Genomic DNA, 27,892 nt, shown 5'->3' with positions numbered 1-27,892 from the left:
CTATATAGAATACATGCATGTCTCGTTAATACGGACTCCGTTAATATAGATAGCCCGTTGTCTAAAAAACGTTTTTAGGGATGAACTGGGTAAATACACTCATATATGTCCGGTTATTCTGGACATTATTCAATATAGATTCATATATGTCTGGTGGACTCAAATTCTGGATGAATTTATTGTCAAGCCACGTGTCGTTATTAACAAGCCATCACTGTATTAGCAGCTACGGGGAAGTCTTGTGGTAGTCGTATAAACTGGATAATCATCATCATCATCATCATCTGGTGGAGGTTCTTTTGGCGTCTTTCCAGGTTCGGGCGCCTCTGTAGAAGGTTTCGTGGTGTCCTGGGTCGTATTCTTGCAGCTGTTGTTATACACTTGATTCTTAAAGTCGTCAGTTTTTCCGCAAGCATTCTTATATATAGATTCACACTGTCTAGGTACAGACTGACTAACGCACTTGTCATGAAGGTAGAGCTCACAAGCGGCTCCTAGAATGAAAAACAAAATTAAACATCAGCACATTCTTCTGATTGGTGCAGCTGCGAAAGAATGCAATATTTAATATTTACTAGCAAACACGTGTTAACATTACTTATTTGTGTTGTTTGACCAGTTCAAGGTCAGAAAATATTGCATACCACTGAAAGAGGGCACACTGAGACGATACGTTGTATAAGAATACAAATCACATCGTCCAAGTAGAAAGCGCAGTACCGATATAAATTGCTTCGTTTGCAAAGGTGGTAAATAAATATATTACTGCAATATATTATGATATGTGGTCTCTTGAATTGATTCCTTCGATATTCATGGTACGCATAATATGTTGAATGCCTATTCCGTAAGCTAATCTATGTTTAAGGTTAAGAGAGTTACCGCATCGAAACTAACCATATAGAAGACACCAACGCCTCATACTTACTAAACCGGATAATAACATTCAATTCGTTATAACCTCACTTTTTTAACAATGAATGGGCGTGGTGAAGCAACGCTTATTCAACGATGCGCACGAAATATGCCGAGTTACCAGCCCTATACTGTTCTTTCCATCTCCATGTCGTGTCTTGAAACTAAATCAAGCTGAATAAATGGGGAATGCTTAATTGGATGCAATGAGTGTGACGCATTTGTTCTTTGTTCCAAACTTCGTATTTTATATTTGGTGGGGTTAAGCGCACAAATAAACAACAACGCTTCTTATCTAAAAGTTTAAAGCAGCTGTGCAACGATATTTAATTGGAATGTTTTTCGCTTGACACGAGCTTACTGGCACACCTGGGACTCAAGGATACTAACACGCAACGCCACTGGCCAATAAACTCCTTTGTTGCGGTGTAATTTCAAGGACAAAAGCGATCATTTTCATTCAATCTCTACTTTGCAAAATTTGATGACGTAACGTGGGGATCGCAGTACACCCAAGTGACAATATTTGAATGCGGTTCATAGATTGGACCCGAGCATTGCGTGGGCACTCGACTTCGGCTCGTGACAATTGCTAGCTCGAGAAGCATTCGGGTAGTGACCCGTGTCCAATCGCTGCAACGACGACAACAGCCGAGCCATAACAATGTCTGGAACTCAGCGCGTGTCCTGCGCTTTGCCAACCCCAGCGCGGGGCTGTGATCAACACTGGCGGCATATAATCGGCTCCAGATCACGTGGCCGCTTGTTCTGGCTGCGAGTTGAGGGGGTGAACGCTACTCGATTTTCTTTAATTTTTTTTTCTGGGACTTCGATTGCGTGGCGTGAAAAACGAACGCGTGTTTCATAGGTCATTAACGTTAGGGATCTGTTTTAAACGGTATAAAAATTCAAAAGCGCAAACACCAAGGAAAACTACCCGAGTGCTTCTTCTTTTCCTTGGTGTTTGCGCTTTTGAATTTTTATACAATGTGTAGCCAACTAGCCCAACAGTTAATTTTGATTTAAACGGTATTTGCGCAAAGTACCAAAAGTGTTGCATCGCTCCTTTAAAGGGGCCATGCAACAATTTTTGTACTTTGCGCCAATACCGCTTAGAACAGATCCCTGACGTTAATGACCTATGAAACACGCGTTCGTTTTTCACTTCACGCAATAGAAGTCCCAGAAAAAAATTAAAGAAAAAGTAAAAGCCGCTTACAACTCCCTGTAACGCCGAATTAGAGCGCAGCTCTTGAGGAGGAGGAGGGAAGGGCACTGGGGGGGTTAAACTTACCAGGGGGGTCACGTGACCTTGGGGGTCACGTGACCCCTAATGCCGATGATGTCATCACTGACGTCACTGATGACGTCATCAGTGACGATGACGATGCGGGTACCGATGACGTCATTAGTGACGTCACTGATGACTTCACCAGTGATGACGACGATGCGAATGTCGGTGACGTCAGTGACGTCGCTGATGACGTCATCAGTAATGATGACGATGACGATGTGGATGCCGGTGACGACATCAGTGACGTCACTGATGACGTCATCAGTGATGATGACGATGACGATGGGGATGTCGGTAACGTCATCAGTGATGATGACGATGACGATGCGGATGCCCGTGACGTCATCAGTGTTGATGACGATGACGATGTGGATGCCGGTGACGTCATCAGTGATGATGACGATGTGGATGCCGGTGACGTCATCAGTGATGATGACGATGACGATGTGGATGCCGGTGACGTCATCAGTGACGATGACGTCATCGGGGGGTCACGCGACATCGGCGGGGGTCACGTGACCTTGGGGGGTCACGTGACCTCGAGGAGGGGGTCACGTGACCTCAGGGGAGTCACGTGACTTCGAGGGGTCACGTGACCTCTGGGGGTCACGTGCTCCCACGAGGTCACGTGACCCCGGTGGGGGGCTCGCGCGGTGCATTATGGGACATTTCCCATGATGCACCGCGCGGTTACGCCGACGCCGACGGCGACGCCGACGCCGCTCAAGCCGGAAACGGGCCCCTAACCCCTCATTCACACTGAAAGCGGATCCGCGTTCGCAAAGCGGTTGCGAACGCGGTTGTATAAAGATCCAGTACAATTGCACGCGCACTCGGTGACATCAAGTGCGCGTGCAATTGTACTGGATCTTTATACAACCGCGTTCGCAACCGCTTTGCGAACGCGGATCCGCTTCCAGTGTGAATGAGCCCTAAGAGCTGCGCTCTAAAACGAGCAGCGTTCACCCCCTCAACTCGCAGCCAGAACAAGCGGCCACGCGATCTGGAGCCGATTATATGCCGCCAATGTTGATCATAGCCACGCGCTGGGGTTGGCAAAGCGCAGGACACGCGCTGAGTTCCAGACATTGTTATGGCTCGGCTATTGTCGTCGTTGCAGCGATTGGACGCGGGCGACTCCCGGAATGCTTCTCGAGCCAGTAATTATCACGAGCCCAAATCGAGTGCCCACGCAGGGCTCGGGTCCAATCTATGAACCGCATTCAAATATCGTCACTTGGGTGATCTGCAATCCCCACGTTACGTCATCAAATTTTGCAAAGGAGAGATTAAACGAAATTAATTGTTTTTGTCCTTGAAATTTCAGCGCAACAAAGGAGTTTCTTGGCCAGTGGCGTTGCGTGCGAGTATCCTTGAGTCCCAGGTGTGCCAGTAAGCTCGTGTAGAGGGAAAAAACATTCCAATTGAATATCGTTGCACCGCTCCTTTACGCACACGCTTAGTTAAAAAAGAAAAAAAAAATCCCAAAGGAGCGTGGAAAGGTGACGGGGATTTGACTCTCGAAGGCCAAAGTATTAGCATCAGATTCTCGTTGTATTTCAAATGCATTGGGAGCTTGTCGTCCACAAGTTAAAATATCATTGTCGATCTCTAGTTTTCATATGGCGTCCTTTAAATTTAACGCTCAATATACCAAAATAAGATGACGGTGAGTCTCGCGAACGTACTAAGCGAACAAATATTATGACCCTACAAACATTCTAGAGGGGCGTTAAGTCTGAAAAAATTTTTATTTCATTCCAGAATTATTGATGCATATGCATGGTCACCATAACTTGTATCATCGTCAATCATGACGCAGACGACAGTCGCCATATATTTACCCCCGGAAATACTGTTTTGTAACATGTTTAAGCCCCGGTACTGTGTTTTCAGAGCCACCCAACTGCATGGTTTGATGAACAGAAAAATATGCGGGATGAAAAAAGAAAAAAAAAGTTGTATTTCTGTGTTTGGTGATCTTTTGCGATTATATAATAAAAGCAGTCTTTTAGATTTAGTAAGTTAATGTCAACAACTTCTAAATAAAAACAAACTTCAAGCTATCAGAAAGAAAGAATATGTTATATATGTAATACGAATTCAAACGTGATAGTTGAAAAATGCAATAAAAATAAATGTTTGGCGCAATATATAACGTTAAGCCGTTTTCGATGCGTTATTGCCCCTTCTATTTACAATTTCGGCCACCAACAATACACCGCTTTAAGTATCATGTTTGACAAGCCTATACATAGGTTTTCTTGAGTATCTCTGTGGTAATAATTTAGGCTTGACACTTATTGAAACTGGGCAATGGTGGGGAGTAGAAAATACCCGCCGTCGGCAGTTGTTGTTTCACGGCATATTTAATACACTAATACCATGGACGCACTACTACGACCTATATAAGGACTAAAGAAGAAATACAAAAATGAAAGCCGTTTACAACTCCCTGTAACGCCGAATTAGAGCGCAGCTCTTGAGGAGGAGTAGGGAAGGGTACTGGGGGGGGGTCAAGTGACCTCGGGGGGCGGGGGGTCACGTGACCTTGGGGGTCACGTGACCTTGTGGGAGTCACGTGACCTTGGGGCGTCACGTGACGTCGGGGGGTCACGTGACGATACCGATGACGTCATCAGTAGCGTCACTGATGACGCCATCAGTGATGATGATGACGATGCGGATGCCGGTGACGTCATCAGTGACGTCACTGATGACGTCATCAGTGACGATGACGATGCGGATGCCGGTGACGTCATCAGTGACGTCACTGATGACGTCATCAGTGGCTATGACGTCAACGGGGGTCACGTGACCTCGGGGGGTATCCCCAGGTCACGTGACCCCAGGGGGGGTCACTTGACCTGGGTAACCATCGTGACCCTCGTGAGGGTAACCCTAGTAACCCTTGTGAGGGCAACTCTCGTGACCCTCGTGAGGGTAACTCTCATGACCCTCGTGAGGGTAACTCTCGTGACCCTCGTGAGGTTAACTCTCATAACCCTCGTGACCCTCGTGAGGGTAACCCTCGTGAAGGTTACCCTCACGAGGGTTACTAACCCTCGTAACCCGCGTGAGGGTTACGAGGGTAAGTAACCCTAGTGAGGGTAACTCTCATAACCCTCGTGACCCTCGTGAGGGTAACCCTCGTGAAGGTTACCCTCACGAGGGTTACTAACCCTCGTAACCCTCAAAAGGGTTACCTTCACGAGGGTTACCCTCACGAGGGTTACTAACCCTCGTAACCCTCGTGAGGGTAACCCTTGTGAAGGTAACCCTTCTGAGGGTAAAAACCCTCAGAAGGGTTTTTACCCTCAGAAGGGTTTTTACCCTCACGAGGGTTACTTACTCTCGTAACCCTCGTGAGGGTTACGAGGGTTGCGGTTACGCCGACGCCGACGCCGACGGCGACGCCGCTCAAGCCGGGAACGGGCCCCTAAGAGCTGCGCTCTAAAAGAGTGAGAGGTGACAATAGATTAACAATAACCTTTTTAAGCAAGCTTAAATGAAACTAAATTTCCAAAAAAACGCATTATTTTCTAGGAGTGTGTTTTACTACAAATAAAAATTATAATCACATTACATTTTTGAAAGACAGTGACAGGCGTATTATGTTGCATCAATTTCAATATCATCCTCTGATATCTTAAATAAATCCGAATTTTCGTCCGGTGAAAAATATTACGGAATTTTTACGAAATGACATGCTAAAAATATTCGCCTTAAATTTAATTTTGGTTTTACCGGATTACGCATAAATTTTTCTAAAAAAGTAATGAGAATCTGTCACGAATATACGTCGGCATGAACGCGAATTAAAGAAGTGAAAAAAGACCATCATGAAAAACGCCCTGTTCTTCCCCGCTTCTTTAAGATTTTATATTTTTAACTGTAAACACACCTAAATACTTATATAGGAAGCGCTGTTTTTCGTGCAGTATGTTGTGTTTCAGCATATTGCCGCGTGAATTATTGATAAAATAGCTTTTCCGTTCATCTAGAGGATTTACGTATACACTTTCTGTGCCGGCCTGCAGTTGGACGAGCACCTGGCCAAGTCCCGTATTACTTGTGCCCTTGTGAATTTCCATGGAGGCAAATTGTTCCAAGTGGTTAAGACTCCCAGGCGTCTGGAAACATCGTTTGAGGTCGTCGAAGGCCCGCTGTCGTTCTTCTGTCCACTCAAACTTTAGGGTATCCTTCGATTATGTCAGTGGCGCGGAGACTTTGGCGAAGTCTCGAAGAGAATTAGTGAAGGAATCGGCGCACGGCACTTTATCTAATCTGCACGTCTTCCAGAATATTCAACCTAGAATGTTCGGGAAAGAGCTAGGTCGAGACTGACAAGGCAATTTCTGGCCTCCTTATCTTTATGCTCTGGGTAAGAGTATACGCGAATCTTCTAATTTTTAAATGAACGGAGAAGCTATAATCTCGATCAGGTTTGCCAGCATTGGCTACCAAACCTGAAGGATCTCCCAGGACGTCTCGTACGGTGGAGTCTTCGGCTTCAAGAATTCGACGTGAGTGGGGTTTTCAAGCCCTGCCGCAAGCACAGCAACGTCGATTATTTGTCGAGGGCATCCGTCGAGTTGGCGTCTGAGAGCACCAACGACAGCTACGACGACGCCGTTCTTGTCGGCGCGGTGGCTGTGAACAACATGGCAGCACTTCAACGACAAGATTCTAAGCTGCGTGCACTTGTCGAGCATTTTGAAGGACTAGGAGTGCAGTTTCATGTGTCTTCGTACAATCCCTGACAACATTCGCTGTTGGAAAAAGTGTGCTGTACAAAGAAAACTTCGGCGGCAGCAACTCGACGTGGCTTCTGACATAGACTCCTTTATACTCACAAATACTGGAAGTTCAACGACGGAGCCATAAAGTGCAAGGTCGCAGATTTGAAGCCCAAGGATCTGGTAGCACAGAGCATTTTTCGGCGAACCTGGGGAACCTGGACTTCAGCGCACAGCTTTTGCAGCGGCGAGGATCCCAAAACATGGTTTCAATCCCGACGAGAAAAAAAGCGGTAGCGCGAGCAACGCGAGGCGCACATTGCTTAGGAGAACTGTGTTTCGGCGTCTCTCCACAGCGGGGCGCCCGTCACCTGGCTCTCCCTTCATTTGTTGTCTGCCGCTCTACCTTTTCAATTTCGGCGGCCACTTCTCGTTGCGATCTGCACACGCTTTGTCAGTATAGAGGACGTTATGCTGCTGGTTTTTCATGTGAGTCTTCGAGCGCACGTTTTCCAAAACGTTACATGACGATCCGACGGCGGGGCACCTGGGCTAAAGCAGGACACTTGCACGGATTCGAGAAAAGTGCTAATGGTCCAAGTTTGAACTGACGACTGGAGTGCTGACGCCCAGGTGGTTGCTCAACAAGCCAAAGAAGTCCACCAGCTCTCCCGACCACGGATCCAAGATCTGCAGCGTGTCGACGCTGGCTGCTACAACCTTCGTCGTCGAGACTTTCACTTCCAGCCGGAGAAAGGGCGTTGGTGTGAACACCCATTCATCGCCTCGTCTCGAAGGAAAAACTGTTGAAACGGAACTTCGGACTGTACATGGTACTTTGTTGCCTCGGAGAGCTCAACTACGAAGTGGTGCCCGACGAAATGCAAACATTATCGCGACGCCGACCGCGACCCGAAGTGGTTCACGTCGTTCGACTGAAGCCTTTCGACGCCCGTTGTGACTATGGACTTTTCGTATTTTTGAAGAATATTTTAGCTTATCACTAGTTTGTTTTGTTTCGTGTTGTGTTGCATTGGGGCGATGCGCTTTTAAAGGCGCGAGGAATGCCACGTGCATGATCAAGAAGATAGCTTCTCCGTTATTTAGGAGATTCGCGTATACTTTTACCCCGAGCATAAAAGATAAGGATGCCAAAATGATGCCCAGTCAGTCTTGACCTATCCCGTTCTCGAATAATGTAAGTCGAATATTCAAGAGTGCCAGCACAATTGATAAAGAGCTGTGCGCCGTATTTTCTGTCGCGACAGCCAGCTGTTCCGCCGACGCACCGTCGCTTGCTGCTGCCGCCGTCGACGTTCACTGCTGCTTTCTCGACGTGTGTTTTTCTTTTTTCGTTTCTGGCACAAGTTTGCCGCCATTAAATATTCAGTTCATTCCGTTGTTTCCTGCCTCATCGTCTGTTATAGGTAACACAATCAAAGATAAAAAAACATGTATTTTCTATTTGAAATGTTTTTTACATAATAACCGCATATAAATTGCCAACCAACATGCTTTTTTTGGCAAACACAATAGGTAGAAAGTTTTTTTTGTGAAATATTATGGTGAATCTTGTTCATTGACAAGATTTTGACCAACACTTTAGCACTTCCGTTCAATATTGCCAGGGTCATGAGAACAGATTTCAGGATTCAGAGCACGTGTTGCGAGTGCGTGTCCATTTACAAGAACGATTACTTGACTTTGTTCAGCTACTTTAGGAACATTGTTTTATTATTAATATTATTATTATTATTACTGTTATTATTATATTATTATTATTACAAAGTTTGCTTCCGATATGGCGATCATAAGCAATTCGAACAAGCCGTCGTTGCACAGATTACAAACGATTGGTTTGATTTACGCCTAGGGAATCGCATACAGTTCAATAAAAATTATAACTTTCACAAAACTAGTGAGTGAAATAGATGAAGTATACTTGAACAGCTGTGGGAGTTTGATTAATACAAAGAAAACGAATCTTAGACAATTTTACTAATTTGAGCACCAAACTTCAGGAATGAATCAATCAATACTTCCAGTTCACTGACTACTGAACACTTTGGCATGTCAGAGCCATCTAATGTACAAGAAAAATATATTAGTCTTGAATGAAAAAAAAATATTTTTACGGGTTTTGAAGACAATATTTTTGCATTACACCAAAGATGAATAGAACCAATGTCAAGCTGCAATAGCTGACAGTCTGCAGTGGTGCTACTGCTACGATAAATTCTAACATCGTCAGCAAATAAAACATTTATGACTTACCTACACTACTGGCGAGGTCATCTACAAGTATATTTAAAAGTAGCGGTTCACGTTTAGATCCTCGCGACACTCCAGATTTTAGGACGTAAGGAGACAGCCTGTGCACTATACACTGTACTTGGCCGATCCCTCAGGTAGCTTTCAAATCATTTACAAAAGCCAAAAGCAACACCAAGTTTAGATAACTTCGTTAACAAATGACTGTGATCTATACGATCCTACGGTTTAAAACACTCAAAGTAAATTATATCCACCTTCCATCATAATCCAAAAGAGGTTTTGCAATTTATAAGAAAGTTATAAGATCTGTCCCAACAGATCGTCCCTGACAAAAACCAGGCTTGCGCAGACTGAGCATAGGCTTAAAATGGAAACAGATATACTCAAAAATTGGTTTTTCAATGACCTTAGAAAAGGTAAAGAGCAGTGAAATTGGTCTGTAATTGTCGACATACACGGTGCTTCCAGACCTGTGGACTGGTACAATCAAAGCGTTCTTCCATGCGGAGGGAAACGTACTTGTCTTAAAGGCGCCCTTCAAGGATGCTATTAATGGTTTTTAATTCGCACCGAACCAGAGCGCACTGAACGTAGTACCTTAATGAAAATTCTCTTTTCTCGAATTTCGCGATATATTAAAAGTTATAGGAAGATTAAAAATACAAATACTAGCAAAAAATAACCTCCTTTATGACGTCCTTGGTCGCTTGAGCGGCCGTGAACTAGATGAGGGGTAGTGAGCTCAGCGAGCGCTCACGGTTGCCGCGCTTCGTGTCGACAGCTCGAGAGGGCGCCACTGAAGTATATTCTTGGTAGGCTGTATGAAGCGGGCAGCCAGAACGGCTCGAATTGCATTTGCTGCGCGATTAAACACTAATTCGGCATGATACTTCATTGCCCACACACGACAGCAAACACGGGGTAAAGATCACTTCAGAACGGGAGCCACTTCGCGCTGCCATACCGCCAAAAGTCAAGGTTGCAAGCCAAACCTGCGCGCGAAGGCCTTCGGAACGCTCGGAACCGGTCGGATCTTCGAGCCAGTATACGACCGCAGCGCCGCCGCGTACATCCGGGACCTTTCTAAGCTCGCCGCACGTCGGTGCCTGATCCCACCACACCTTTCTAGTATGCGCCGCCTTTTCCACAGCTTGGTGGCGGGTATGTTGACGGGTCATTTCTTGTTTCCGTACTTTATAAACTGCATTTCTTTCTTTTCTGATCTAAAATACTGAACAAAAACTTCTTTTATAAATAATTGAAACGGTTCGCGCCACGTATGAGTTATATTTACTATTTCAACTAAAAAGAAGCATTTACCGGCTGTAACCAGTAGTAAGCCCAAAACCAGAGGCCTCACATTTTGCGCGTATTCGGCACTGCGGGTCGCCCCCGTAGATGGAGGAGGTTTCCTCGTCGTCCGGTTAAAATATGGCACAATGATATCTACTCACTCTCTCCGTTCCCGCTGTTCTAATGCAGTTGTTTGACAACATAGACATACAACGAGCGTTCAAAGCTGCGATTTCCTGCAGGTGGGAGAAATGTCAGTTTTCGCTTATGGGTCAATCTATGTCAAGCGTCCCCTGGCGTTGCGCTCGACCACCTTCGATTTCTAAAGAAAATTCATAGCCTTTTGCCGTATTGTCCGTAGCCATGCCCTAAAATATTTTTGACGAAACAAGTTGTTTATGGCGCGAGCGCGGTTTTAACTTTTAAAAATAGCGTGGAACTAGGTATCACTCCATAATTTATGAAAAATCAGCGTTTTTATAAAACACCCAACAATATTTTTTTCATAAATCTGCACAGCTTTCGACTTGCAGTGTAATTGGGCTCGTGCAGTTTTGTTTGTTTCAAATATTAAAAAGCCCACATTTTTTACTGAAAATTTTATAATTTTTGTTATTTTATTTAAAAAAAACATCTAATTGCTCCGGGGACTTAATAAAAAAAATGTTTTAACCACTTAATGAAATATTTTGAAGTAAAAAAAAGTTTGAATTTGCCAAAAAGTGCGTTTTGACGCATAAGCAGCCGTTTATTCACCGTGAGGTGGTCCAAGTAAAAATACAAAGGATGATGGGTTTGGAAGAACAATTGATTCTAATTTGATTCTGAAAGTTTAATCAAAGTAATTTTTGTTTAAAGCGAGAAAACAATTTTTGAGGTTGAACTCTCGCACCACAACCCGGCCTCGCTACTTAACGCCTCTTCGCCGCACATCACGTCACCTGCGACGATTACTGACACGATTAGGTCCAGAGAAAGAACGGAGTTTTGTGCCGCATCCCCTTGTCTGTGTTTCCTGCTGCAAGGGAAGAAACAGCAGGCATCGTGTTGATAATCGGAGGTGCCGCCAGTGCCATAGGAGGCCCGTTGTGGCCTTTGTATCCGAGGCGGCTCCTCACACTCCGAAACCCGATGCCTAATCGACGGGCGGCATCAGCTGACGTGGACTTCCCCTAAAAGAGAAACGCGACAATATCGCCGCGAAATCTAGCCGTCACGCATACTGCAGTTAAAATCGGAACCATTCAGCGACGCAAGAATTTGCCGTTTCAAATCCGATTTAAACACAAACGAGGCGTGAGCCTCCAAGGTGCGCATTCGTTAATATCACATTGCCTCGTCGTTTGAGATTGCCCGTTCACTGGGCTTTTTTTGTGTTGCGGTTTAAATAGTGTCTTGACGTTGACAATAGACAGTGATTTCGATGTGTACGTAAGGAACAGCAAGCTTACTAGTGGATGCTCTGACTCGGCAGCGCTAAGCATCTGCTGATATCAAGACAGTGGAAGACTACAGGAGGACACCGCCGCGCAAAGCAGTCGAAAACGGAAAATCCATTAAGCAACAAGAGTGGAAAAAAAGCTTCTTCCCACCAAGATGTACCCGACAACTCGAAGTTCTGCTGTCTACCTGCGTGCGGACACCGTGACACCGTCGCACGCTTTGCCAGGCTCGACGGTGGCGTGCTGTGCAGGGAGAGGCGCAAGAAACGACGCCAGGTTGCGGCCCGAGAGCTCAACTTCAAAGCGTTTTTTTTTCTATGTAGAACAAAATTACTTTGTTTAAACTTTCAAGAACTAAAGGCAATGAACTCTTCTGTAAAAATCACTATGTTTCCTATTTTTCTATGGGCTACCTCAAGCCAGAATTGACGGCTCTTGAAACGGCAAAACGCAATTTTGCACAAATTTAGTTCTTTCTCTGCATAATATTTAGTTGTACGGCCTGCAACTTTTTTCTTTGTTTGTGCAGTATACTTACAGGCATGCCAATAAGAATTTGACAGTCACCTGCAGCAACGAAACAGTTTGTAACAAAACTTTCGACAATGCAAAAATTCTTACATATTCCTTTTTTTTCAATTGCTTCAAGCCAATATTTGTGATGCTTATTTCATAGCAACCCAAATAACGTGTAATTTTTAGGAAAAAATATTCCACCTTTTAATAAATATATCTTACTTCTAGATCCCTGCATATCCGCGGATTATACGCGGATATCTCCGAATATCCGCAGCAACTGGCGGATTCGGCTAAAAGTGAATCAAATTTGGCTGATTGCGGATCGGACGCGGACATCCGCGGGTCCGGATCCGTGTTTGCCGAGGCGGCCCAAAAACGTGTGCGACCGTACAGTCTAGAGTGAATCAGTGAGTGATACTATGAAGTACATCATCGAACCTATTGCGAGGACAAACTGCTCTATTAGATTAATTATGTCGATAGGGGAGAAAATCGTTATTTATGTCAATAATATTTGATTCTCAGTAAAGATTGCTTTAGAACGCTCTATCTCGCCAAACATACTGTCCCTAGAAAAAGCAAAGAATGCAGGAGTATCAGTCATCCCGAGAAGACGTGTTCTTCTTTGGCGTAGAAAAAGCGGAAAATGTTCCGGCAAAAAAAAAAAAAAAACTAAAACGTACAACCCACAAGAAAGTAGAAGAAACCTACAAGTTGCTTCTTCGCCTGCAAGGATATATTGAGGAGACGGAGTTCACTCCTCTGGAGGGGTGGAACTTGCGCCAGCACGAGTTTCCGCGCCTCATTTTCGTAGCGTATTTTGTGCATACCACCCCAGCATCAAGTGCACCAACGGAGAGAGACTTCTCAGTAGCGCGTATTAATTTAAGAGAGTCCAACGAGTCTCAATTCAACCGAGTATACGATATTCTATTTCTTCAACCCAACAACCTCGCCAAGTGAAATGTTGTGTGCGTGTGCGTTTTATTTTTCTCGACAGTTGGCACTAAGTTTTTCTTAGGTATAGCGTTCCGAGCAAGGGGTTGACTGTTCGTGTTAAAAACGGAAACCGATAGGAGGTGTTGTCATTATTGAATATTGCTATATTTTCCCTGTGGTGTACTCGCGCCTTACCACATATACACGAGTATTTTGCTGCTGCGAATGAGCGCCTTTTCTACCACTTTATTACTATTTGTCCTAAAAAAACATGACACAATGTTATTAGTCTGTCCGGTGGCATCTTTCGTGTTTATAAAATATGCGTTGGCTTGAAGTGGGTTTTACAAAGCAAAAAGAAAAATAAATATATATTTCCTTCCTTTTGAGCGCATATAGTGGCCAGGGTGTCACGGACCTTCAAGAAGATCTAATAAAGACGATAATACAGGTATGATAACATGACTTTCACCTTATTCCTGCACAAAGAGTTATTTGTAGAAAGGTAAGCAGACGGCTTATGAAATACCATCTAGAGTTTTTTTTAAGCTTTATCAGTGCTTGGATTTATCATGTAAATTGAATGTGCGGATTGAGAGTCGAATGCGATTCCGAATTTTGCGAATGCGGCTCGGATACAAAGTCTCCGGATGGTGATTGGATGCGGATACGGATGATCAAACTGTTATCCGCGCAGGGCTCTACTTACTTCTCATGGAGAAGTAAGATATATTTGTGGAGAAGTCCACGTCGCCCGACGCATTGAGAAGTCCACGTCAGCTGATGCCGCCCGTCGATTAGGCATCGCGTTTCGGAGTGTCAAGAGCCGCCCTCGGATACAAAGGGCACAGCGGGCCTGCTGTGGCTACGCACTGGCGGCACCTCCGATTATCAACACGGGAAGCGGCAACGGATTAACAACAAGGGGAAGCGGCGGTAAACTCCGTTCTTTCTTTGGACCTAGTCGTGTCAGCTACCGTCGCCGATGGCGTGCTGTGCGGCGAAGAGACGTTAAGAAGCGACGCCGGGTTGTGGTGCGCGAGTTCAAATTCAAACATTGTTTTCTCGGTTTAAACAAAAATTGCTATGATTAAACTTTCAGAATCAAAAGACAAGCGATTGATATTCCCAACCGATCATATTTTGTATTTTTACTTGAACGACCTCAGGGTAAAATAAGCGGCTGTTTATGCGTCTAAAGGCACTTTTTGGCAAATTCTGAATTTTTTTTTACTGCGATAATTGAGCGGTTTAAACATTTTTTATAGAATTTATACCTACAGGGCAGCCGGTTAAAAGTTCTATTAAGTTCCCGGAGCAATTACATATATTTAAAAAAAAGTAACAAAATGCGAAAATTAAAAGAAAATTGTGTTTAAAAAATATTTATATTAAACAAAACTGCAGAAACCCAACCACATTGCAAGGCAAAAACCGTGCAGATTTAAGAAAAAATAGTGTTGTTTTTCTTAAAAAAGTTGGTTTTTTTATAAATTATGGAGTAATACCTAGTCTCTCGCTATTTTTAAAAGTTAAAACCGCGCTCACGCCATCAAAAAAATTTTTTTGTCAAAAATAGTTTAGGGCATGGCTACGAACAATGCAAAAAAAAAACAAAAAAAAACATGATTTTTTTTTTTTTTTGAAATTGAAGTTGGTCGGGCGCGACGTCTGGGACATTTGACTTGGAATGACCCTTATGACTGCATATTCTCACTCATAACTTGAAAAAAAAAATCATCCAAGCTTGCCGTTCCTCTTCTCCTTCATTTAGATATACTTCCAAAACACGTGCATATATTGTTTACCAAAAAAAAAAAAAAATGCGATCCAAAAATTCGTGCCTGCCCGAAGGAAAAATCCATCAATGTAACCCTATTTGGCAGTCAATGTTTTCTAGTGGACAGCTGACTGTGCCTGACTGTACGTCAAGCATGTCTGATTGGCCAACAAGTTACTCTGACCGGCAGTCAAACTCCAGTCAGACTCCACTGGTCGGCTTTCTGAGGTTTCCTGGACCCGTTTGCTCGAAGCCGGTTAACTTTAACCGCGGTTAAAAGTTAACCGCCCTTCCCTACTAGGCACCTACAAGTACCTAGCCAAGTTTGACGAGGGCTGGATGAGCGATAGCTCCGTGTTTTATTATGGGGTGGTAGCTGGTGTCACCTACTCGCTGTAGCGAATATACGTGGCTTCCGTGGAAAGGTTCCCGAAATGGGGGGACCCAAAAAATGCGCGCTGCCTGGTTTTCGCGACGCAGCGCGGCATACATTTGAGCTTCAGAAACAATTTTTATTTCTCGTGGCAAAAATAATCGGCAAGGTAAAACTAAATTAACCCTTGTTTGGAAATTTTCTAAATATTTGGCTGTATGAAGTGAAGAAAAGCCTCGTTAAAATTTCCTTCCGAGTTTGAAAGAGGACGACGACGTTGAGTCCTAGAAACGATGAGAAAGAAGTGAGCAGTGAAAGGCGGGCGGTACACCGGCAGCTTGGTTGGCTAGCATGTAAGAACTGGATATAACACCGTCATAAATTGAAAAACCTTTAATTCGGCTCCACTGAACATTGACCTATTAGTAAATTATCCGTACATCGAGAAGAACGCTGGAAGTGTAATTGTACGATCCGCGCGCGCTGGCCTTCCACTTATAAAAGATTTGAAGCAAATAATGATAATAAATTTTTGACGAACGCGCGTGCACGGCAAAATTTGTTTTAGGCTTTTTGCTTCAGAACAGTTATTACTGCAGACGCCAGCAGGTGCAGCGCGCGTGTAACTACACTCGTAGCATGCACTTCGGTGCTTGGAAAATTTAGCGAAAGGTCTATGGGAACGCTCTCTGCTTTTCTGTGCTATCAATACCCGGCCGATTGAGTCAAGGCAATCCACATTCCAAAGACGTTGCCATGCCGACAACTATCGCGTTCATTTAGGCTTAGGAATGGCCAGAGTCGAAAGTCTATCTAAAAAATGCGGCGAGTTCACTGCTCATGTTTTGCGTTTTAAGTGAGGTAGGGCAACGCGAAAACCTCCTGCACCATTCATTGCTGACTAACGCGCCCGCTACTGCAGCTACTACGACATATTCGTTCCAAAGCGAGCGGCGCTCACTCACCGGGACGCCGCCATGTTTCCCCGCCGTCCTTACTCTGCCGGTCACGTGACCCTAAATTCCCCCTGGTAGGGAAATCCGGTTAACCGCGGTTAGTTAACCAGCTTCGAGCAAACGGGCCCTGGTGGCAGCCGGCCGCCGCGAAATGCCATCAAGATGTCTTGGTGGCGATTCTGATTGTATATTGATTGTCTCTGACTGTACGTCAAAAAGCTTTGACGTGCAGTCAGACGTGCGGTCAAAGGACGTAAAGTTCGTTCGGATACCACTATTTTGTCAAATCTATGAATACGAAAAATAATCTATGCACAAGAAAACGATTTCGGGACGTGAGCCCATAAAACCGCTGATGTTAGAGATATGACACGCAGCCGACCGACAACCTTGATCAGAAGCCCGCCGAAACAGAAACGCCGAACACGCCACTTCGCTTCGCCCATAGAGGCTTCGCCGAGCTTTCATGAACGATCGCTCTCGACTCGTTTTGTTTGCCCGCTTGCTCCAACCTGTCGATCTTGCCCGGGCTCTACAATGTCTTATGTGTTAGTAGAATTTCTACTCAACAAGACCCAGCCTGTTGTGAGTTCCGACGATGTAAGAGACTTTAGCGGTGTAGTTGAAGACGACAAGGTGTACCAGGTCTACTGGGCCGGAGACGCGCAAAGAAAAGGATCGTTCTACGACGCGAAAGTACTCTACATGGCAGGTGAGTAGAACTGAAGTACGGCGAGTGATGTACGAGTGCTTTGCATAACATGCTGAAGGCTTAACTGCATTTGCAGCCGAAGCATCTCGTATAAAACGGATGGTCAAATCGCGTTTCCAAAGCGATGGCATAGCATAGGGGTTAAGGTGTCCGATTTGTACGCAAGTGGTCGCGGGTTCGATCTGCGGTGGTCCTGCTTTTCTTTCTTTTTTTTCTCGAACATTCTGTTTCATCGAGGCATTTGGCGATATTTATGAGTGCGTATAGCTTTACTCTTATATAAATGCTGTTCTTGTTGATGAAATTCCCTGTGCAATGGCAGTCAGACGTCAACTGATGAACCAGCAGATGACGTCTGATGGTCCATCACGTACCACCAAGGCTGCTGACTGGCAGTCAGTGTCCCAAATTACGTATCTTGATAGAATTTTCAATAGGGTGACTTGAAGTAAAAACAAACAGGCCACTCATGTTTATATTATGCTCACATTTTGTCGTGTGAGCGTAAAAACAAGTTATCAATTTATAATACACAGAGATGCGTGTTAAAACATACTTCAAATCAAAATAGCTACGTGCTTGGTTCACGGGTTTGAGTCGAGGGCATCCAGGAAGCAGGGAGCGTGACTTCTTCGTTCGTGGAACCCAAGAAATATGATGCGTGTCAAAGTGGTTCGTTATTCGAGAATTTCGAGTGCATGATTGAGTTAGATCCAACACAGGCCTGTGAGGTCCATTTTGCTATAAAAACAGCCTCAGTAGATAAACCATAATTTGGCCAGCAGTACTTATATCCGATGCAAAAATTGGCTAGAACGCTCGAAAAAAGGAAATAGGATGTGAAATCGAATTATTTGGGTAATCCTTATTTGATTCAATTTGTAAACTAGAACATTCGCACACCCCTAGTTATCGTGCTTGTTCAACCAAGTGTACACTCAATGCTCCATCGGACTTGCGCTAATGCTGCACGGTCATGGCACACTTCCTAACCTGCTGTATTGGTGACTGATTAACTCGTGTAGGCTCCATTTTATGCTTTAATCGTTGTAAGCTGACACTTCAACGATTACCTTAATAAGCCAGATACTCTCCTGCCAGAGTTAGAAGCATGTAGGCTGGCTAGCTATGCGCCGAGAAACCGAGGGAGACGAGGAGACGAGAGCGCAGAGAAGTCATAAAGCCGATATCTGGTTTGAATACCTGTGGGTGAACCTAAAGCTAGCTGCCTTTGTCTCTACTGCTCTTGTCGAGCGCATTCAAATACGAGAGCCAAAAGCCGGACGTCGGGGTTCCGCGTTTGACGAGTGCAATAGAAACAAAGGGTACATTTTTCTCCACCGCAGTCGTCGAACGCGTTCAAATACGAAAGCCAATCGCCGGAATCCAGTGTTCCGCTTTTTATTGCTTTCGGCGAGTGCAGTGTAGAAAAAGGCAGCTAGCTTTACGTCTACACACTAATGATACCATCAGAGTTCAATGTTCTGACGTCCACGCACGCTCTCGTCACCTCCTCTCCCTCAGTTTCTCGGCGCATAGTTTGTGATTAGATGCGACCTAATTTAGGACAATTGCTTCATTTTAGCTAGGGATGAGGTTTTGTTTCTGAACCTGATATTTTGAGAAAGATATAGTAGAAAATGCATCACGCCAAAGTAGTTTTTTGCAACATCTATTATTCTTGAGCCCGCCAAGAACGGTGCGTCCAAGCCAGCATTCCCGAACCCAAGATGCGGGTCAAGTAAAAAAGGGCTTATTTAGTTGGTTTCCCCAAGAACAAAACAGAACCATGACAGTGAATCTTTACATACCGTGATAATATATCTCATAGGAAATTCCCCAAAATAGAATGAATACATATTCGATTAAAAAAATCCGCGTAAAATAACTTGAAACTTTAGGTTGTTTCAAGTTTGAAGCAAAAAAAATAAAAGCCTATGTAACTAGTTATCTCAAAACTACAACAAAGAAACGTCCTACACTATTTGTACTCTGTCAATTTTTACGCAACCGACGCAGACACCAAAAACGAAGTAAAAAGTCGCGTAAAAAATTGCCTCGAATATCTTACAATTTTAGATTTTAAACAAGTTTGGAGCAAGACATAATTAATTTACTAACAAACTTAGACGAAGAATATCTGGAAATAACTTCAGATAGCTCATGCTTGAGGGTTCACACTGGTGATTATTTTCTATCATTTTTCTTACTGGTTGAGTTCTTGCGGCAATTTCAAACTCAGGCAAAATCAGTAAGTTATCGATTCTGTTAAACAATACCCATAAAAACAAAGAAAAAATCTTCTTGCTTAAAAAAGAAATAGTCGTTCTGAACATTTCAAGTTGAAAAAATTTAGTAGTCTTTAGGGGCATTTACCAACAGTGAAATTTGGCAAAATTGTGTGATGCACGTTAAAAAAAACCTCTCCCCCTCCCCGCACCCCCCCCCCCCCCCCCCCGGGGCTGGCGGTCACAACTACTGATCTATGTTCACACGTCACTCTGCACTAGCATATATTCCAGTATATCCGGGACACTCGTCGACTCATTTAATTGCCTGACCCAACTTCGCGGAGTCTTAATATCACACCCTAACTTTTCTAAACCTGATTTCGTGAAAAGCAGTGAGTCGTGTAAACATTATTTGAAACTGAAACTCTGGAGGAACATGAAAACCGGACTTCGAACTTTGCAAACTTGGACCTAAAAGAAATTAAAAATCTTCGAAATTTTTTTTCGAAAGTATCGTTAAAAGAGAATCGAAACCTTCGAACTTTTCGAACTTTATGTAGATAGAAGTTCGAAATCTTAGATTTTTTGAACTTTATCTCTATAAAACTTCGAATCGTTCGAATTTTTCGATTTTATATCCAAATAATTTCGCAATCTTCGAATTTTCGAATTTAAAATCCCAGATTTTCGAAATTTTCGAATATCTCGAATTTCAAGCGAAGGAAAGTTCGAAATCTTCAGATTTATTGAACGTCAAGTAAAAAAATATTTGAAATATTCAAACCCGAAATTTTAGGAACCGTGAAATCTTCGAACTTTTTGAATTCGAAGCTCGGTTTATACGAAAATATTGAAATTTTGCGAATTCGAACCTCACTTCACTTTGAAAATATCAAAACCTTTCGAAATCGAACCTAGCGTGGTTCGCGACATCCCTAGTTCTCTATGACTCGAGCGATGATACATCGTTATTTCGAACGAAATTGAAGGCCCAACATGCCCGGGACAAGCTTGGTCGAATTCAACTAAAAATAACCATGACTATCAATCAGCGCAAGAGTATATATTTATAACAGGTGTCTCAGAAAGCGAAACTATCTGGGTACATTTAAAAAAGTCATGAAAACACAAAAGCTTAAGAAGAATTTGCTGCCTTTGGGAACAGGACTCTCAATGACGAAAAAGAGAAGTGACGCCAAGTGAAGACCAGCCAAACTCTGCCTACACCGCGATTTCCGGTTAGTACAGTTGTTATTTAGCGTTACTAAAACCTTTAATATAACGTGAAGAGGTTGTTAAGAAACTTGAAGACTTAACCGCATTAAAAATTAAAAAAAGCAGAACATTTTGAAGCATATTACTATTGTAACACTTGGGCAACATGTCCAAAGAATGCGGAAGGCAAGTACGTCTGCTCTTGCGCAGGGGGTAGGGGTGACGTCAGAACACCGAGCCACAATTGGCTAATCGCGACCCCCTATCTGAGTATCGTCTGCTTCTTTGCAACGTCGTCCGCTCGCAACGTCGTTGCGAGCAGACGACGTTGCAAGTTGTCTTACGTACTACTTACGATCAAATCAGCATGGCCGACAGCGTCGCTCAGTTACTCGATCGCGACGACCAACGGACGTTCATTTTTGTACGCGCTCTTCTCACGCGTCCCGACAACAAGCAGCAAGAAAAAAAGTAAAAAGTACTTGAAATAAACCACGACTAACAAGAACACTGGATCCACAAACACCCGTTAAATGCACCAACGGCCACGATTCCACTGACTCCGAACAAGCGAGCTCGGCAGATAGGCCTAGCAGGCACTCCTACTCGGCGCAGCGGTGCTCCGACGGTCCTTGGCCAAGACTGTCTGCCCACGACCGGCTGGCATACTAAATGGAATATGCCCGCGCGACCCTTGTGAACCCTTGTGAACCCTTCGCGTATTATACTTTGATTCCTGACCTCAATTTTAGATTAAGAGGTCAATCTCTTTTTCTTGTCATCTCTTTGTTTTCCAAAGCAGCGGTGACTCTCGCCGGTGAAAAGGCGGTGAATCTCCGACCGACGCAGGAAAGGTAAAGCAGCCATCACTTTGACTAGCAGACATAAAGCAGACGTGAACTGCGCCAACCCGCCGAGTGAGGAGTCTCGCCGCACACGAGAGGAGGGAAAAAGTATTTGGGAAGGAACTTGCGGACACTAACACGCTCACTCTCGGTTCTTAGCAAAGAAACCTCGGCCCCTCGGGACACCTCACCTGTGAGTCCTTTGACTTCTCTCCTTGATGCGCTTCTGCTAGTTGTTAGACAAAAACAACGTAAAGCTCGAGTTATTTCGTCTGCCCTCTCTGAAAGGCGAAGTCGAGCTCGCTTGTAGAGACCTGCACTTCCGAGAGTCGCAGGAAAAGTAAGACAGACGCAGACGACGTTGCAAGCAGACGACGTTGCAAAGGAGCAGACGACGCTGAGATAGGGGGTCGCGATCAACCAATCAGGGCTCGGCGTTCTGACGTCACCGCTACTTCCTTTCTCATGCGCAGAAAACAAAAATGATCCCACTTGCGAGGCGCATTGTTTTGATTAGAGATGAGCTGCTTAAACCAGCAAATATTAAAGGGCAACCGAAACTCCACTTGACTACTCTGTAGAATAAACAAATGAGACTTGTAGAATATGTGCGTAGGGCGCAATGGGCATCGGGATGATAAAAAGTACCTCCATGGGCGTACCAACCGGGGGGGCAAGGGGGGCACCTGGCCTCCCCCCCCCCTCCCAGTTCTCAGAGTGGTGGACAAGGCATGTGTATTGCTCCCCCCCCCCTCCCCCTTCCCCTGAAACATCCGCCACTGGGCAGGGCAAACGCTGGCCGGCGAGGCCCACGGAATACCCAAGGGCACCGCCCCCCGGCCCTGGGGGGGGGGGGGGTCTTGTTTCTCCCCCCCCCCCCCCTCACAAACAAGTTGGTACGCCACTGGGTACCTCGGAAAAGATGAATTCCTGAATCCAAACGGCGAGCTACTTTCGTGATTAAATTACCTAAAGCTTTAAGGCCCGAAATTGCAACGGTCGAAGTTGCCTCAACAGGAAAGAACAAACTATAGAAGTCGAAACAACCACTTCAGTTATTGACCTCCTGAAATATAACATATATTCTATGAGTTTGCAGTGTTTTTAACTTTTTGTAGGTTTATGTTGTTTTTGTTTTGTTTCTTTTTTGTTTTTGTTCCTTCAAGTTGATGTGCAGAATTTTAGAGAATGAGGTATAATTAGGCCGTACACTCTCCGGTGTTTATTTATGTTAAAAATCGGCGGATATTTTTCGGTGTTTACTTATTTCCAAAATACCGGTGTCTTTCGGTAAATTTTCTTGTGCAGGCGCTTAAATGGCTTTTTTTGATGGGAAAAATCGCGAAAAGAAATGGTTGACTTTTTTTACATCTGATACACAATGTTCTTCACACTTCATTGTTGTAGTATATGCATGCATACGACCTCAGCTTTCAGGTCACTTATCTTACATTCATCGTGCACAATAAGGTTGTATAGGCTTTCATGTTGAACAAATTCCTCTGGCAGCTTCAGCTCGACGCAAGGATTAACTATCTGCACGCTAAACCGGAACAAGTCATCCATGAACTGCAGGTCATTAGAGATGCTGCGCGAAACAATCCTAATTTACTTGCCTTCGATTGAGCATGACGAATGTCTACATCGAACTTTTTCGGTGAAAAAAGAAAGGCTGCTAGTACGAAAATATACAAAAACTTGTATTTTCGGTTTTAAGTCATTATTATTTTCGAAACCGCCCGATGTTTACCTTTTTTTTCGTTATAACGGGAAAGTATGCATCCTAAGTACAATGCACCGTTCTCACTTACCATTTTCCTCGTCCAAGACTCTTAATATGTCGCAACACTTAAAGTCAGAGTAAATGAGCTGGTATCGTTTTCCATTTTGAGCATCTAAAGAAATATAACCAAGTTATTACAACTGAGAACATCGCTGATCTTTGATATAATGTGGAGCCATTACGCGGTAGATATTTTAAATTATAAAGCAAATGAAAAATTTAATATTCATATTTTGTGTTATCTTTATTCTGCTATACACAAAAAGAATGCTGGTAGAAGAGTGGTAACAGTAGATATTTATTTGATAAAAAAATCGTGAGCCATTCCACTCTGTGAAAGTGGATTACCAGAGGAGCTGTTTAGTACAGGACACAGATGTGACACAGAATAATGAATACTGAACAAAGGTACGAACATTTTTATGGTCTTGATCGGTGGTCATCGTGACGAAAGGTGCGCACACATATTTATTGTTGTCTTGATCGGTGGTCATTATTTCGCGTGGACGACTATCGCCACCCCGAGGAGCCGGAGGGGACTAGACACGCGCGACAGGACCGCCACCCGATGGAAAGTAGACACGCGCGACGGGACCACTACCCCGGGAGGGCGCAAGCAAAGGAAACTAGGCACGCAAGCGCTTGGAACGACGACAATGAGAGGGCGGTGCGAGCGTAGACATGGCCGACGCGGGTCGCACAGCGGCAAACCTTTGAGAAACCTTTATTATCTACCTGAAAGTCTACTGATCTTTAAAATTGTACCTATTCACAACTAATCTACTGAATTGCTGAATAGAGCTATAGCTTAATTACCCAAGCCTCAAGGAGAATGCAGGGAATGGCGTTCCACGCGCAACCCGTGACAGCGTCTGCAGCAGTAACTGTTCGAAAGCAAAAGACTAAAACAAATGGTATCATGCACGAGCTTTCGTCAACGCAATATCTTGGTTATTAGACAGTTTTAGTATAGCGTTGCTGGGTCTTACGTACGCAATAGGCAATAGTATAGCGTACGCTAAAAATGACGTGCTCCGACTGAATTTAGTTGTGCGTTACGTTTTCGAGTGAACACCGCGCATGATCTTGGTTAAATTTTCTAGGGCCGTAGAATTCCGCGTGCTTATAGCGCAACCATGCTCCTGGAAAGAAATATTGAAAATGAAAACGTGTCCAATCATTTTATTTCAAATTAAACCAGCCACAACTGCCTCGTCAAGCGCGCTTTTCTGCGGGGTACAGAGGCAATCCCGCAATTCAGTTAAAGTCTCTGCTACTCCTCCGTGAAGCACCCGCTGATGTGCGCTACATATAAGCAACCCGGTGAAGCGATGTGCGTTGGGGAGTATGACAGCGGGTGTTTAAGGCCTTCTGACGCGTTTAGTTGTTGAGCCAACCGCCTACGCGTGAAACTCCAATGTCATCTATGAAAGGTGTCAAATATTTTAGTTTCGATGACTTGTTCAGTGGCCTTCCATTTCGTAGGTTTTGAAGTTCTTCCAAGAATTCTTTTTTTTTTTTGTGACCTTTATCTAGTATTGTTCCGCCTTTTTTAGTTCTGCCGTTGAAAGGTAGTTAGACGACTCCTTCAGTACGCCAGTGTTTTCTTTGAAACGGTGAATCCAAGCAGTGACGCGTAGGACCTTTGAGAGGTCGCTGTAGCGTTGCAAGTAAAGAACAGGATCGTCTACGGTAGTTGTTACTTGTAGTATATTGGTTTTGATGTCATTGTGTTTCATTTCGTCTAGGTCGTCTCGTTCGGGATGCGCCTGTGGCCATTCGGGTGACGGTTTCTTGAGCCCAGAAGGACCAGTCCACCACAGTTTGTTTGACTCTAGGTTTGACGCGGAGAGTCCTCTTGTTAGGCAGTCTGCCGGGTTTCATTTACGCGGGCAGAATGTTTAGCAAGCTGTAGGCGTGTTGTTTTGGATCTCGCTCACTCCATTGGCAACAAATGTCTCCCAACGGTGACTTTGACCTTGTATCCACTTCCACGTTATGGTAGACTCTGTCCACAAGTATACTTCGTGGTCTTAAAGAGACAATAGGGATTTTTCGTAGATCGTTTTGGCCTTTCCGCAACACTATCCGCTACCCGCTACGAGGCGCGCTAATAGACGCATAGCGGAGACTCAAAAAAGTGCTTTCGTAGACCGTTCTCTGCGGGCTACGGTACTGCGATTATGACAGCGCCACTAGCTGTCGTGAAAAGCACTATATAAAACATTAAACGCATACCATTACTGCAACCACGTATTTGTTTCATCAGAGTGCCTCTTTTCGAACACAAGACATGGTTAGTTTACGATTATGAACGTTAATCTTTTTTCTGGATAAATTCTTCGTAGCACATCTTGCCAGCTTGCGGTAATCGCGATTTGCTTAAAGTCATATTCAGTTCGGTTAAGCCAATGCTCTCTTTGCTATCTCGCGCTCTCTTATTTTCGTGGACGCGTTCTCCGCCAATTCCCGAAGATGTAGCGGCTCAGCGTTCTTGAGGACCAACTTTTATTGTCCAATTTAAGTTGGAGGGAAATAGAGGATGTGTATTTGATGTTTTCGGAGCCGCCAAAGCGGTGTTATGTTATTTCACTGATGTGCGCCACTGGTATGGTGTAGTTTTGGAATTTGTAATCTATAAACGGGGAAACAGTACTGTTCTTTTTTTTTTTTTTAGGCGCTACCGACTGTTGATCAGCAAAGAATTTTGTCTTTAGTCTTTAGACTTTATTTATTTGGCTCTGGAGAGCCGCGGCACCGCGGAAAGGCACCAGCTCGTACCATGAAGGCCCGCGGTGCCGCGTCTAGAGAACATGATAATGTCATCAGTACATACGTGGATAATGACGACGACATGGATTGTTTGTATTGGGGAGGATGGCAGTACGATTCGCAGAAGTCCAGATTTTGTGGAGGCGGGTTGGGCGGGTGAGAATCGAGCTGGGGGATCTGGCACACCGTTCGATCGGCGCATGAAGGAGCCTTCGGAACATTATGGCGCTGTTACTCACTGGGGTCCACTGCGGTCGATGCATCAGGCTCCAAGGAGGTAGCCCAGTCAAAGTAGAAGCTGCCGCCTCCAAGGCACCAGGGCTCAGATTGAGGCACCGCCGTTGCCCGGTGTGTCATCCTCTCAACGTCGTCATCATTGCGTTTTTATTTATACGCGTATATATGTATAAATAAAATAAGATGGGTAAAAAGACACACAATCGAATGGCCAGCGTATCTCGAGATCCGCTATTTTACGGTGACTAAGAGTTTTATTATTCTGTCCGGCCAAAGCATCTGTGTTACACTAAGACTGGGTTCTTTAGGATATCTACAGGTATTTTTCGCAGCAAATGGCTTCCAATCAAGAACACGAGTTTGTTCTCGGCCACCGAGAGCAAGTATTTTCAAGGTGAGCTATTGCCCGCCTATATGAGCTTTGTATTTCATTCCTCTTGAATGCCATAACCTATGTGTAGTGGTCTTGCATTAGTATTTTGTTGTCTCTCTTCTGCAAAAACACCCAAGTTTTACTATGACCGGGTTCTTTCTTATACATGCAGGTCTTGGTGGCAAGCACCAGCCAATCAAGGCCAGAAGTTTGCTCTTTGCCGCGCATGGCAAGTGTTTTCAAGGTGAGTGATTGACGCTCATCTGAGTTGTGCGTTTCATTCTTCACAGACACTCTATGTCCTGTCTTTATAGTGGTCTTGTGTCAGGCTTTTGTGTCTCTGTCCGGTCAAAGCATCTGTGTTAGACTAAGACTCGGTTCTTTAGGATATCTGCAGGTATTCTTTGCAGCAAATGGCTGCCAATCAGGAACACGTGTTTGTTCTTGGCCACTAAGAGCAAGTATTTTCAAGGTGAGCTATTGCCCACCTATATCAGTTTTGTGTTTCATTCCTTTTGGATGCCATTTCCTATGTGTAGTGGTCTTGCACTAGTATTTTGTTGTCTCTCTTCTGCAAAAGCACCCAAGTTTAATTAAGACCGGGTTCTTTCTTATACATGCAGGTCTTGGTGGCAAGAACCAGCCAATCAAGGCCAGAAGTTTGTTTTTTGCCGCGCATGGCAAGTGTTTTCAAGGTGAGTGATTGATGCCTATCTCAGTAGTTTGTTTCATTCCTCACAAACACTCTATTTTCTGTTTGTATAGGCTCCTTGCACATGGCGTCATTTCCGATGCCCTCCAGAGAAAAGGGGAAGAAGGAGCTCCCCTCTTATCAGGATCCTCCTTTGTGCCTCCCGGATTTGCACAGGCGTCGCCATTCTCCTCCCAGAAGATTATAGAAGATTAACCTGTCACTCAAAATTCTTACAAAAGCAGCTTCCATCTCCTCCTTTTACTTGGTGTTCAAAAGTGTGCGATGTGACGTCAGTGCAAGGAGCCTATAGTGGTCTTGTTTCAGGCTTTTGTGTCTCTGTCCGGCCAAAGCATCTGTGTTAGACTAATCTTTAGGATATGTGCAGCAATTCTTGGCAGCAAGTGGCTGCCAATCAGGAACACGAGTTTGTTCTCGGCCACCAAAAGCAAGTATTTTCAAGGCGAGCTATTGCCCGCCTATATGAGTTTTAGCATTCATCAAGGAGC

The 27,892-nt window shown here is 44.4% G+C and overlaps 1 protein-coding gene across 1 annotated transcript in view; it reads right to left on the bottom strand.

Annotated features, from left to right (window-relative positions):
• Positions 1-205: 205 nt before the first annotated feature.
• The window catches only part of LOC8033054, a 47,065-nt gene continuing 19,378 nt past the window's right edge, over positions 206-27,892 (bottom strand). Inside the window, exons 4-5 of the mRNA XM_040213913.2 lie at positions 23,339-23,422; positions 206-494 (exon numbers count right to left, since the gene is read on the bottom strand). Coding sequence (XP_040069847.2) covers positions 220-494; positions 23,339-23,422 — 359 coding nt within the window. The 3' untranslated portion in view covers positions 206-219. The remainder of the gene's footprint in view (positions 495-23,338; positions 23,423-27,892) is intronic.

This window comes from Ixodes scapularis, unplaced genomic scaffold (genome assembly GCF_016920785.2).
Source record: "Ixodes scapularis isolate PalLabHiFi unplaced genomic scaffold, ASM1692078v2 PGA_scaffold5__190_contigs__length_132052651, whole genome shotgun sequence".
NCBI lineage: Eukaryota > Metazoa > Arthropoda > Arachnida > Ixodida > Ixodidae > Ixodes > Ixodes scapularis.
Note: the sequence above shows the minus strand (reverse complement) of the source record. Positions and strands in the feature narration are given on the sequence as shown.